The sequence below is a fragment of the Cylas formicarius genome, unplaced genomic scaffold, assembly GCF_029955315.1.
Source record: "Cylas formicarius isolate icCylForm1 unplaced genomic scaffold, icCylForm1.1 PGA_scaffold_8__14_contigs__length_24414737, whole genome shotgun sequence".
Taxonomy (NCBI): domain Eukaryota; kingdom Metazoa; phylum Arthropoda; class Insecta; order Coleoptera; family Brentidae; genus Cylas; species Cylas formicarius.
The window spans coordinates 21,760,743-21,773,569 of NW_026844361.1; the positions used below are offsets into that span (position 1 = coordinate 21,760,743).

Here is a 12,827-nt window from a genome sequence, read left to right on the forward strand (position 1 = left end):
TTTTTTTTTTTTTTCTTTTCACGTATTGATTCACGGATGGAAAAATGTGATGACACTATATTCCGGGATATCATCCGTTCGCTTGTTGAACTCCGACTGGAATCCAGATTTTAGGTTCTCTCAGGATGGACAAGGACGAAGAGGCACTCTTGCTTATAGAAGAAAACGAAGATCTTCCGCCGTACATAATGGATCTGTCAAGACATTGCCTGAAAAACGCTTACTTTATGTACAACGGGAAAATTTACAGACAAACAGATGGAGCAGCAATGGGATCATCTCTCTCACCTGTGATTGCCAACCTCTTCATGATTTACTTCGAAAAGAAAGCAATAAAGAAGGCAAATCTGAAGCCAAAACTATGGACAAGATACGTTGATGACGTATTTGTTGTATGGCCTTTTGGCAAGGAGGAGCTTTTGAAATTCCTAGATCATCTGAATTCCATTCACCCAAGGACTCAATTTACAATAGAACTTGAAGAGGATAACAGTCTGCCCTTTTTAGATGTGCACATCACAAGGGCCGAAGATAGACATTTAGAACACACTGTCTATAGAAAACCAACACACTAATAGATATCTGAACGCTAAATCTCATCACCACCCATCACAGATACAGGCAGTGGCAAATACATTAATTGCTCGGTCCTTCAGGCCCACAAACGAGAGGAACAGAGATGAAGAACTGAAAAAAATTAGTACCTGTCTTCGACAAAACGGATACCAAAGGCGCATCATCAGCAATGCAATCGGTAAACAACAACAGCCGCAGCAGAGAGTGCAGGACGAGACCCAACAAAGATCGATCGCTGTCCTGCCATACATCAAGGGGGTTACTGACAAAATCGGCCGAATATTACGGAAACACGACATATCAACGGCATACAAACCTGATCATACCATCGGAGCAATCCTAAGAAACCCAAAACAAAAAATTACTCTGGAAAACCAAGGAGTATACAGTGTAGCATGCGGATCGTGCAGCCTGACGTATGTGGGACAGACCAACAGAGGGATTTCAGCCAGGCTCGAGGAACATCGTTTAGCCATAAGAAACAAACAAACAACATCTGCTTTGTTTCAGCACCAACATCAGACAGGCCATAAAATTGATTTCGGCACTTGCAAACAAATAGCTAATATTCCTGATTTTTCGCTCCGCTCGTGTCAAATAAACTCCTGAGTCAAATGCCGCACTTGCTGCATAATATACTATTAACTCACCCTTTTATTAAACACTCGCTCCGCTCGTATCAAAAAAAGTCGTAAGTCAAATGCAGTTTACCTATTCTATTCACTCAGTATCAGGCAACTAAAAAGTTGTGTTTCTTTATCAAACTTGTGCATTAATTTCAGTCAGAGGACTTTATTTTTAAATGCACGTGGAAAGAAAAAATTCTTTCTTTATTCAGATATTTGAACTAGATTTTAACAATTACAATTAACAATAAGTCATTTAAAAATAAAAGTTAAACTGCAAATATTCCAGAAAAACACTTTTAAAATTTTTAAGATAATATGGGCCATACAGCTGCTGCAGATCAGTAATACAATGAAAATACAATGTAGGCAATATACCAATTCTTTTTTTTCCTCAGAGGACCATCCTCTGCAAAACGCACTCGCTATCGTACTTATCGTTTTGAAGGTAATTTCAAGGTATGGTAATTAAGTAAAATAGTTTAGTAAAGCAAAATTCGTTTTAAAAAAAAAGCATTGGAAAAATTCCACAAACTGTGGCGAACCGATTATTTTATTTAATTTAAATCGCAGCCCACATATTAAAAGCATTTTCCGCATATAGTTCAATTTTTACACCTCCACGAATGACAGAATTCTAGCATGTTTCCTCTCTCCTAATCCACGCAAATATCTTATTTACAGTGTAGGCGTATCGTAGGACTAGACACAGTCTTTTATTTCCATAATTATAGGGATGGTAGAGAAAAATGCATACGAATATCGGTAGAAATTTTCCCTGTAATAATGATTTTATGTGGAGAACTTTATATAGTCGTTTTGATATTTGAAACATCAGTTTTGGCCGGACTGTCGCCGTTGCAGCCTAGCTTTTACCTTTTGCCGACCCACGAGATAGCTAACTGTGAGTATATTCGGATTTACGAATTAGCGATAAGTTGTTCGTTGTGATTATTATATTCTCTATAAGACACAAGTCATTTTTAGTGCATTTTATTAAAACAATCTTCAACTTAGATATGTATAACTCATAAAAAAATAGTACGCGTATTACTTTTAAATTGTCCAGAGCTTTCATTCAAAATATACTATATATACATTTTTTTTTTCAAAAATCTTAAAATAATCTTAAGAAAGTTTTTAATTTTAAATTGGGACAATATGGGATAATATGGTGGCTGTGTTATGTAAATAAGGAATTAATTAGGTTTTTGTTATAATGTTTGTATGGATTTTACTCTCTTCGTATAGATGCTTTTTGATTGTTGAAACAATGAGGGTAGTCAATCGACCGATTCTCAATTTTTCAAAGTACTGCATGCTCTCCGTTGGGCTATGGCGACTAAAATTGCCCGTCGAAAGCAACGTCCTTCTAAAAACGTACGTAGTGTATTCTGGCATTGTAAAAATCTATATGCCGTTGTACTTGATGTCGATGTGTATCCATTTCATCGTCGCCTTGGGAACACCAAACCAAAGTCTAGAAGTTCTCATGAGGGAATTTTCCTACATTCTCATCAGTCTGATAACCGAGGTCGTGGCGGTCCTCTGTCAAAAAAAAAACTTTAAACGAATCATATCCTACGTCATGGAAGAAGAAAAGGACATATTAGTGTCCGGCGAAGACGAAACGCTGTACCACCACAAGCGCCAGCTCAAATTTTGCAACGCCGTCAATTTAGCAGTCTTCGTTTTCCCGATTTGTACAGCCGCCTCCATAGTAATTGAAAACGCCAGGATCAGGCATCAAGTCAACGGGTACAATAGGGAACACAACGTGACGTTGAAGAAACCTTTCCCGTTCGAATTGTACCTGTACAAGTTTGACCAAAACAACCACCAAACCACTGTCATGTTTGTAGAATACCTTTCGCAGATATTGGTAGTCCTTCGGATAATATCTACCAAAAATATTGTTATTTCCTGCATTATTTTCACTCCGTCAGTTTTGAAACGATTGCAGATCAGGTTTAAACGAATGGAGAGACAGGAAGGGGATAGTTTCGCAACAGTTACGGATCTAATTTCGCAACATCATAAAATTATAAGGTAAGCTGAGACTAAAAGCTCAACTACCACAATCAGGGTGATTCCTGAAGAACGCGCAATCTCAAAACTGGAGATACTAGACAAAGTTCTTACAGTACAATAATATAGTCTTTTTGACGTGGCAGTTACGAATTTGAAGCTTATTTCTACTTTGCTCCTAGAGGGCGCTAATTGTACCTTATTATTTAAATAAATCGAGTCATATACCATGTGAAAGAATATTCAATGTTTCATAGAAAAGGCACTTTTTCTTGGGCCGTCTAACTATGTCGGTTTTTGACTGATTTGGATTTAAAAAGTGCAAGTTCATTTTTCTGATTTCTTTTATAAATATTTAAAAGATGAAAAGATGGAAAGATACGAGGATCGATAAAAACCAATATTTAACAATAACAATTTTCGTAATAGTAATGAAAAAAATTAAATCGAATGTGCACCATCTGAGTGCACCACACAACACACTCCCTTAAATATTTTTGAATGTTAAAAATATTGAAATTTGGAGAGCTTAACTCACTACCTAACCTTGTTTTCGACAGTTTCCAGGTATTCTTTATGAGTCACCCTGTAGGAGCAACAAATAAAATTGGCGTAACAGCAACTGCTAAGTTTGGCATGGCTGAAAGCCCCACTAAACAATATAGAAGCAACAGCAACAGCTAAGGTTGGTTGACATTATTACATACTGATGCCTATGAACGTATTTTCTGAGGTGTTAAATGGCTTCCGCCCAATATTTAACAGTGCCAGATAGTACAATTTGTTGGTGTTGTGAACCGATAGGCAGCAGGTCAATCATTCAGAGCTACGCCATGCTGAATTTAGCTAGTTATTTCCGGAGCGTGGAGGACAGTTGCTCCTTTGCTGTTACGACTCTATCGGTTTGAATGGCTTAAATGGTCCTCCAACATTAACAAGTAGAAATGTTCCAGGTATGTAAGCGATCTGAACCACTCGATAAGATACGTCATTTTGCTGGAATACCTTTTGAATTCACTGAACGTAGCTGCCGTCTCATATCAGGTCATTTCGGTGGGTAGATTCGAAATGTTTCCGCTGTTATTGAAAATTAATTCAAAAGTCGTTTTAATTTAAGGACAAGCTAGCATTCTCGGCGCTGTTTTATTTCATCTACTTGTTTGTCCAAACGTTCGTTTTGGGATGGAGTGCGAACGAAGTAAAAGTGCAGGTAAATCGCAGTCGGCAGTTCATACACCAACAACAACCATAAACTAAAAATTTTAACAGAGCGAAGCGCTTAGCGATGCCTTGTACGAGAGTCTGTGGTACGAACAAAACGGGAGAGTGCGAAGAATGATTCTCTATATGATAGTTCGATCCCAGAAACCTCTAATTTTGACTATTGGACCGTTTGATACGATGACCACAACGTCTGCGGTCAGGGTAAGTCAAAACTTTCATATCGCTGCCGATCCTGACATATATATGTCATTTTGCAGATCATGAAAGCTTCGTACTCCTACATTTCACTTATGGTTAACTAAAATCAACCACCTAAATGGCTAAGAAAATGTATCATTCTAAACTTCTTAATATCTGATAACTAAATTGCAAATCTGTAGTCTAGTCTGACATCTCGCTAAAATCGTCTTTCTGGTACCACTTTATAAATGATGTAACAATGTATCGTTATACTAATAAAAAAAGGAATTTTAAGCAATTGTACATTAACAAAAGTGAGAAAAATATTTCCAACGACAAACCACCACTTGCCGGCAGGTTCAAGCGAATGTCGATACTGCAAGATGACGCTTTCGGACGGTTAAGAAAGTTATAAGGTAAACAATGTAAACATTGTAATTTACTTGGTCTTTCATGAGGCGCTATTTAATGTATTTCTTACTGAACATTTTTAAATCGACGTTGAATGTTTAAAGAGCGAGAGGGGCTATTAGCTAGTAAGACAAAAATTGCAGGTTGCGTTACAGGGTAATACGCGTTATAACACTTAATTATTTCCAAAAGGAAGCCATGCAGGTGCGTTGATAGTTTATAGGGGACGGCGTTATGCTATTAAAAAGGAGAATTGAAGAAAATTTATATTCAAAAAATTACTAAATATTGAGAACTGCGATTTGCAGATATGCCAACAAACTGAACCACTCGATTTTACTGGAGAATCTTTTAACGTAGGCGCAGTCTCACTTCAGCGCATTTCGATGAGTATTATCAAAATGTTACGTCTGCTAAACTAGTTGAAAGATTCTCTCCGATCTTCTACTACATCTATTTCTATCGAAACATTCGTTTTGAAGGGGAGTGCCAATGAAGCAACAGTCAATGGAAGTCGTATAGTCAACGTACCCAAAGCAACTTTGACTTTGAAAACTGTGACTAATAGAGCGATGATACTTCGATCCCAGAAGCCTCTGGACTTGACCATCGAACCGTTTGAGACTATCGCCTCGTTTTAAACTTCGCTTTGGTATTTAATAAGCAGAATTTTTGGTAAATTGCAAACATGTGGATATGTGCCACTGGATTCACGGGTGCTTGAGAAGTCCGCTTCTCTTGCTTTTTGTCAACTTCCGAAAATGTAAAATGTTAATCTGTTTCGACACCTTCACGTGTACACACTGCAGCGTGTTTCCTATTCTGACGATCACACGCAAATGTCTTATTTATGAAGGGGCGTGAAAAAAAAAAACGCAAGGTCGCTATTGTTTGAATAATTATAGGGAAAGTATATGCCGGAATATACACATGCCCTCAAATCTTCTCTGTAATGATGGCTTATTGTGATAAGGGTTTGGATTTTTTAGACATGCTTTAATGTTAGAGTCCTCAGTTTGAAGCAAACTGTTCGGGTTGCAATTCGGCGTAACAAAAATACATTTTTTTATTTTTAGTTACTTTCTGAACGGTAATTTATTATTCCAGCATCCGTAAGGTAAGTCCAAGTTCTTAGCATCAATAAAATGTATCTAATCTTTTAGAATGAATGATAATTCAGTATAATGATAGCTAAAAATTGCTACCTTTATTCGTGCCCAAGATTAAAATTTATTTATATTTTGCAGAATGTTGCCTAAATTTGTGAAAATTTAAAAACAATAAAGAGAGATATATATACGCAGCAGATAACATATGAACTTCACTCAATAAAAAAAAACTTAAAAATATACAGTGTACACCTTTGTTTATGGTTCGATTTTAATATATTTATTTGTTGGATAGATATCTCAAAAACTATACCAATTTTTATAACGTTTCAATGCTGGATGTTTGAAATATCGTTTCCGCCTCACTGAAGGCTGTACATCGTTGTAAAATCTTTCATTACTATTTGATTTTGATGTTTCTTACTACATCAACCTGAAGTCATGGCTCACTGGGACTAATTTTTGATGTCAAATAGCGAAAAGGGCTATTACGGATTTCTTTAAGAATACAGTGTCAACGAATTCTTATTCACGAGTATCTAAAAGCGAACTATACTAATTTCCATGAAGTTCAAATATAGGGTGCTCGAAATATCGTTGAAAGACCCTAAGGATTTTCTTAAAATTAAATGACATTAGAGGGGATCAGATATAAACTAAACGGACTTTACAACGCTGTATTTTTTTTAATTTGGGTGGATTTTTAATTCTCATCTAATAATGAAAATAACAGAAATATCAAAATCGATTGACGTCGGCATACTGCTTACTTTGTAAAACCAAGCGTGCCATGGAGAAGAAGCCGATATTCGACAGTCAAATTCAGTTCCTAATTTATATTTTAATTTTGTTTATATTTTTCGAATACTAAGATTGATTAATACTGTTGCTTTAAGATGATACTAAAAAATATATGATTTGTATAATTAAAATTTTTAAGATCTTAAAATCACATACTAAATAAGCTCTATTTACAAGGTTTTTTTTAAATCATCGAAAACTTTAATCATTGGTCTAGTTAGTTTTAGGTAATCCTTAATACGAATCTGTTGTCATGTTCAATTTGAAAAAAAATATTTAAAAGTACTTCTCGATTTTCTGCTTCAGAAAACTGTATCAATTAGCTATGACGTTAGTCGATGCTATACGAAAAAACCGATTGTTTTCTCTTTAGTAAGATCTCTCCAGCAATAAAGAATCATCAAAATTGAGCCATAAATGCTTTAGCGAAGTTCATGGAAGTTAGGTTTTATGTAGTCCTGAATAAGAATTCGTTGATACTTCATTCTTAAAGAAATCCCTAAAAGCCCTTCTCGATATTCGACTTCAAAAATTAGTCCCAGCCATGCCTTCAGGTTGATGTAATAAGAAACTTTAGGTTTTGGTGCGTTTTTGAGAGATCTACCCAACAAAAAGAAAGTTATCAAAATCAAAGCGTAATCGAAGTTTTTCCAACGACGTACAACGTTAAGCGGGACTTAAACGACATTATAGAAATTCGAATAGTTGTATTCTAAGTACTCCCTAATAGTACTTCTCACTGCTCTCTCTTTTGTTAAATAGTCCCAGTTGGCCATGACTTTAAGTTGAAGCAATAAGCAAACTAATGTTTTAGTGCATTTTTCAGAGATCTATCCCACAAAACAATTATCAGAATCGATCTATAAACAAAGATTTCACAAGGGTGCACAGTTTTTCAGTGGGACACACCGTATATAATATTACTTAAACTTTTACCTATACTTAAATGATTCGACGTAAATGTCAATTGACTCATTCACCACATAACCATTGTAATGAAAGTTACTTGTATCAGTCTAGATTTTATAGTATTTATAACATAAAGAGGTCAATGCAGAGGTCACTAGGATATTACTACCTACCTAAACGTTATGTAGAGCATCATCACGTACTACTAGAAGCTGAAATAAGGACGTCAATTAATGTTATTCTTTTATTACTTTTTGTCAGTATAGTTAAAATTAGTTCTTCTACTTAGTCTTGATTGCTTACGAACTTGTTTCGTTTAAATTATAATGTTAATACAAACATTAAGGTCTGCTATTGCACGATGAAGGTAGTCCATCGATCCATCTTAAATTTTTCGAAATACTGTATGATCTCCGTCGGAATATGGCGATTACCGTTACCTACCAATATCAACGTCATCCGCAAAACTTACGCAATATACTCCATCTTCGTCACGATCTACATCCCGCTGTTCCTGACGTCGATGTGTATCCATTTCATCCTCGCCCTGGTGTCTCAGAACGAAACCCTTGAAGATCTCATGAAAGAGTTTTCCTACATTATCATTACCCTAATGACAGAGACGGCCGCCGTTATCTGTCAAAGAAACAACTTTAAAGGAATCATAGCCTACGTACTGAATGAGGAAAACAACATTTTAAATTCCGGAGAAGACGAAACGTTGCACCACCACACGCAGCAGCAGAAATTCTGTTACAACGTCAATTTGACAATATTCGTGTTCCCGATTTGTACAGCAGCCTCCATAGTTATTGAAAACGCTAGTGTCAGGTCCCAAATAGGACAGTACAACAGGGAACACAACGACACTTTGGACAGACCTTTCCCGTTCGAGTTGTACCTCTACAAGTTTGACAAGAACAAGCACCAAGCGGCGATGTTGTTGGTGGAATATGTTTCGCATTGGATGATCATTTTCAGGATAATATCTACGAAAAACATCGTCGTCTCTTGCGTTATCTTTACGCCGTCCATCTTGAAACGGTTGCAGGTCAGGTTTAAGCGAATGTCGATGGAAGAAGGAGGCACTTTTGAAAGTTTAAAGGATCTGATTTCGCAACATCAGAACGTTATAAGGTAGAAGCTCAGATCAATACTATAGAATATACTATCAATAGCGTCAAGTAGTTTTACGGAGTGCTAATAGTTTTGGTGTTCTGTGTTCAGTTAGGTTGCCGATAGTTGGTTTTTTAATACAAAAAATTACAAATGTTCCAGGTATGTGAGCGACCTGAACCACTCGATAAAATACGTGATTTTCATGGAATACCTTTTGAATTCGCTGAACGTAGCGGCTGTCTCAGTTCAGTTCATTTCGGTGGGTATACTAGAAATGTATTACGCAAAAACAATTAAAAGCTTTAATTCAAGGACAAGTTCGCAATATCACCACTGTTTTACTTCGCCTACCTGTTTATTCAAACGTTCGTTTTGGGATGGAGCGCGAACGAAGTAAAGGTCCAGGTAAGTCGTAGTGATATCTCACCCGCCAACATATTTTAAGTAACTTTATTAGAGTGAAGCGCTTGGCGATGCATTGTATGAGAGTCTGTGGTACGAACAAAACGATAGAGTGAAAAGAATGATACTCTACATGATAGTTCGATCCCAGAAGCCTCTGGCTTTGACCATCGGGCCATTTGACGCTATGACCACAGCGTCTGCAGTCAGGGTGAGTTACAACATCCACATCGCCGTCAAACCTGACACATTTATGTCCTTTTGCAGATCATGAAAGCTTCGTACTCCTACGTTTCACTGATGGTGAACTGATGGACCGATCAATCACCAAAAAGGCTAAGAAACACAAAATATTTAAATCTCTGTATTGTCAATTATCAAAATAAAGAATACCCCACACAATAATGGAAAATGAGTCACGATCAATCTGCCTGATAATTTAGCTAGGTTGTAATTTTCTGGACCCAAAGGAACCCTGTGACTATAGTCTGGGCTATACAGTTTGCCTTTGTCCTATATAGATGGTGTGATGTAATATTACAAAGTAAGAAAATACAAATTTTTTTGTACACAATTTTTGTCCTAGTCTTGGTTTTCAATATATAGGGAATTAAATTTAAAAATATATAATTTATTCCGTAGTATACAAACAATAGTAAAGAAGCAAAAAATGTATTTTAATTCAATCCTATTATGATGAATTTAAAAAATAATAATTTTTCTTTGTATAACTACGACGCTGGTTATCTGGTATTATTTTTTAATGATACTAAGAGTTCGACTTTTTGAAAAAACGTGATAAAAAAATATTTTCCTTCGCCAGAAGTTACAGTTACGCTTTGTATCACTCACATTTCACCATGTATATATTAATGAAGCCAAACTTTCATGCTTCACCCCTGTGTATCACAGGCACTAAAATTTCTATTAGTTTCGGCGTCACTTTAAACTTGAATTTCTTCTAGTTTTGTCCAAAAAGAGTGATTACAAAAACAAAATTATTTTTCACTCCACTTCTATTTTTTGTAAATAAAAAAACATTTTGCCAATTTGGAAAACTGCGCTTGATAGTCTTATGGAATTAGTAATTCTTACGAAATTCATTTGATAAAAGCTATATAAATATCAGTAGCACATTTAAGATGTAGTTTGACAATGACAAATATAAAACATTCATCTTCTTTGACATGTCCACTGCAACGTGTCTCCTACTCTCCTGATCCCACACAAATGTCTTATTTATGAAGGGGCGTGGAAGAGAAACGCAAGGCCCCTATTTTCTGGATAATTACAGGGAAAGTGCATGCCGCCATACACATATACTTGAACTGAGGTGGCTTTTACTTGATGAAAATCCATTTATCAAAATAAATAAGAACCAAAAGTTCAGATTTTCATGAAATTATATATTATGACATGACAATTGTTTCGACAACTACAAACAACCACTACTATATATACCGAAAAATGACCATAAAACCTTAATTAATGTTGTTGCGAGAATTTAAGTTCAGTAAAGGAGAGGTATTTAAATCTAATTGATCGTTAAGCAATACATGGCTTCCAATAAATAAAATTAAAATTATTGATTGGCATCAAAATCTAGTATATAGTAAAATTGCAATTGTTCCCAATCTTTATATACAAAATAATGCCAATATTTTAGAAAATGATGACAAATAAAAAGAAAATAAATAATTAAATAAGCTCTGATAGTATTAGTGCCAAAATAATATCCGAAATAGAGCAGTGGAATAGAGTAATAGAATTTTACAGGGCGCGTCACAAAATACATTTTATTTTATTTATGAATTTTTTTTGTCATATAAAAATCTCTCCAAATTTAAATTGTTAGAATCAAACTTTATAATTTAGCATTTTCATGGCAAATTAATATCAATAAGAACTAATATTTGATTTCACTACAAAGACTATTATGAATATGAAAATTGCCCAGCCTGCTGTTTTGACCTTGACGGTATTGAACAACCAACATGGCCGTTGACATATTGTCAATAAGTTTAGATGCGCCAATTTTGCGGCAGTAAGACAAAACAAAGGTCAATTTTATCCACTTAAATGAATAAATCCAGCAATGTTTAAGACCCTCATAACTTTTAATTAACACCGCGTTCTCTGTGTAGTATAATAAAAAAAAACTAAAAAGAACAAAAGTGCTGACTATCCAACATTTTTATTCATAGTTAAACAATGAGGGTAGTCAATCGACCTATCCTCAATTTTTCAAAGAACTCTATGCTGTTCGTTGGAATATGGCCACTAAAATTACCTACCGAAATCCTCCACAAAGCGTACGCGGTCTACTCCAACTTTGTCAAAATGTACATCCCGCTGTTGGTGACATCAGCCTGCATCAGCTAACCAAAGATTTTTCCCACATGGTCATCACCCTGATAACTGAGATCGCCGCCATCCTCTGCCAAAAAAACAACTTCAAACGAATCATATCCTACGTAGTGGACGAGCTATTGCTATTGGTATTGGTATTAAAGGGGGGCGCCCTCGCTGGCGTCCAAGCACTTAGGCCACCAGATGGGCCCTTTGTGTCCGCAGGCCGCTCTAGAGGGCGTCCAGAATGCCGCCCCTCCTATAGAAGGTCAGCAACTCCTTTCCGAAGACTCCCAATCTTGCCCATGTCAAGGCAGGGCATTCTAGTGACGAGGAAAAGGACATTTTAATTTCCGGAGAAGACGAAACATTGAGCGACTACAAGCGCCACCTGAAGTTCTGTAAAGTGGTCAATTTGACTACCTTTATTTTCGCCATTTGAACGGCCGTTTCCATAAATTTGGATAATGCCATAATTAGGCACCAAGTAGACCAGTACAACAGAGAACATGATGTCACATTGGAGAAACATTTCCCGTTCAATTTCTATCTTTACAAGTTCGATAAGAACAACCACCAAGCGGCGATGCTGTTGCTGGAATACGTTTCGCACTTGATCATCATTTTGAGAATAATATCCACGAAAAATATCGTCGTCTCTTGCATCATCATCACTCCGTCGAATGTCGATACAGGAAGAGGGCGCTTTCGAGCGAAAATTATAAAGTACAATAAATATTACAATAAAAAAGGTGCGTTACTATTAGCTAACATTAGAAGAGTTGTAGATTTCTTTACCAATTTTGGTATCTAAGAAATTTTCTAAAGGTCATTCATCAATTGCCCATCAATTTTCACAATTTATATTACAAGTTATTTCTGTTTTTTCTATATACACAATCATTCACCTCAGCACCTGCTCCAGATACTACAGTACATGCTCTGTTTCTGTTTCAAGTAAATCTAATGCAATCTGAACCGTACTAACCAAAACCAGATGAACACAAATCTGTTGCAGATATGTCATATTCGGTTCAGTTCACTCCGGTAAATATTTTCGAAATGTTTCACTTGTCATACAAGATTAATTTAA

General features: G+C 36.0%; 2 protein-coding genes across 4 annotated transcripts; both read left to right on the forward strand.

Annotated features, from left to right (window-relative positions):
- The first annotated feature begins 44 nt into the window (after positions 1-44).
- Positions 45-5,870, forward strand: LOC132706579 (odorant receptor 30a-like). The gene is made up of 7 exons (XM_060677974.1): positions 45-2,106; positions 2,454-3,251; positions 4,184-4,283; positions 4,348-4,440; positions 4,500-4,655; positions 4,712-5,050; positions 5,528-5,870. Exons 2-6 carry the CDS (start codon positions 2,476-2,478, stop codon positions 4,754-4,756), a joined length of 1,170 nt encoding a protein of 389 aa, XP_060533957.1. The 5' UTR covers positions 45-2,106; positions 2,454-2,475; the 3' UTR covers positions 4,757-5,050; positions 5,528-5,870.
- Positions 5,871-5,981: 111 nt separating this feature from the next.
- Positions 5,982-9,890, forward strand: LOC132706578 (odorant receptor 67c-like). Of its 3 annotated transcripts, XM_060677970.1 has the most exons (7): positions 5,984-6,157; positions 6,209-6,224; positions 8,211-9,001; positions 9,143-9,242; positions 9,296-9,388; positions 9,441-9,596; positions 9,653-9,890. In XM_060677970.1, exons 2-7 carry the CDS (start codon positions 6,210-6,212, stop codon positions 9,695-9,697), a joined length of 1,200 nt encoding a protein of 399 aa, XP_060533953.1. In that variant the 5' UTR covers positions 5,984-6,157; position 6,209; the 3' UTR covers positions 9,698-9,890. The 3 variants fall into 3 exon arrangements, with proteins under 3 accessions (XP_060533955.1, XP_060533953.1, XP_060533954.1); XM_060677972.1 differs by lacking the exon at positions 6,209-6,224 and having other exon boundaries at positions 5,982-6,162; positions 8,232-9,001; XM_060677971.1 differs by lacking the exon at positions 6,209-6,224 and having other exon boundaries at positions 5,986-6,162.
- Positions 9,891-12,827: the final 2,937 nt, after the last annotated feature.

What these genes read in the sequence shown, in the direction of transcription:
- LOC132706579 (XM_060677974.1), top strand. Translation starts at nt 2,476, where the DNA reads ATGAGGGTAGTCAATCGACCGATTCTCAATTTTTCAAAGTACTGCATG. An exon ending in CAACATCATAAAATTATAAG is followed by an intron (nt 3,252 to 4,183) that starts GTAAGCTGAGAC and finishes GAAATGTTCCAG; the next exon opens with GTATGTAAGCGATCTGAACC. An exon ending in CGAACGAAGTAAAAGTGCAG is followed by an intron (nt 4,441 to 4,499) that starts GTAAATCGCAGT and finishes AAATTTTAACAG; the next exon opens with AGCGAAGCGCTTAGCGATGC.
- LOC132706578 (XM_060677970.1), top strand. An exon ending in TCTCAGTTCAGTTCATTTCG is followed by an intron (nt 9,243 to 9,295) that starts GTGGGTATACTA and finishes CTTTAATTCAAG; the next exon opens with GACAAGTTCGCAATATCACC. An exon ending in CCACAGCGTCTGCAGTCAGG is followed by an intron (nt 9,597 to 9,652) that starts GTGAGTTACAAC and finishes GTCCTTTTGCAG; the next exon opens with ATCATGAAAGCTTCGTACTC.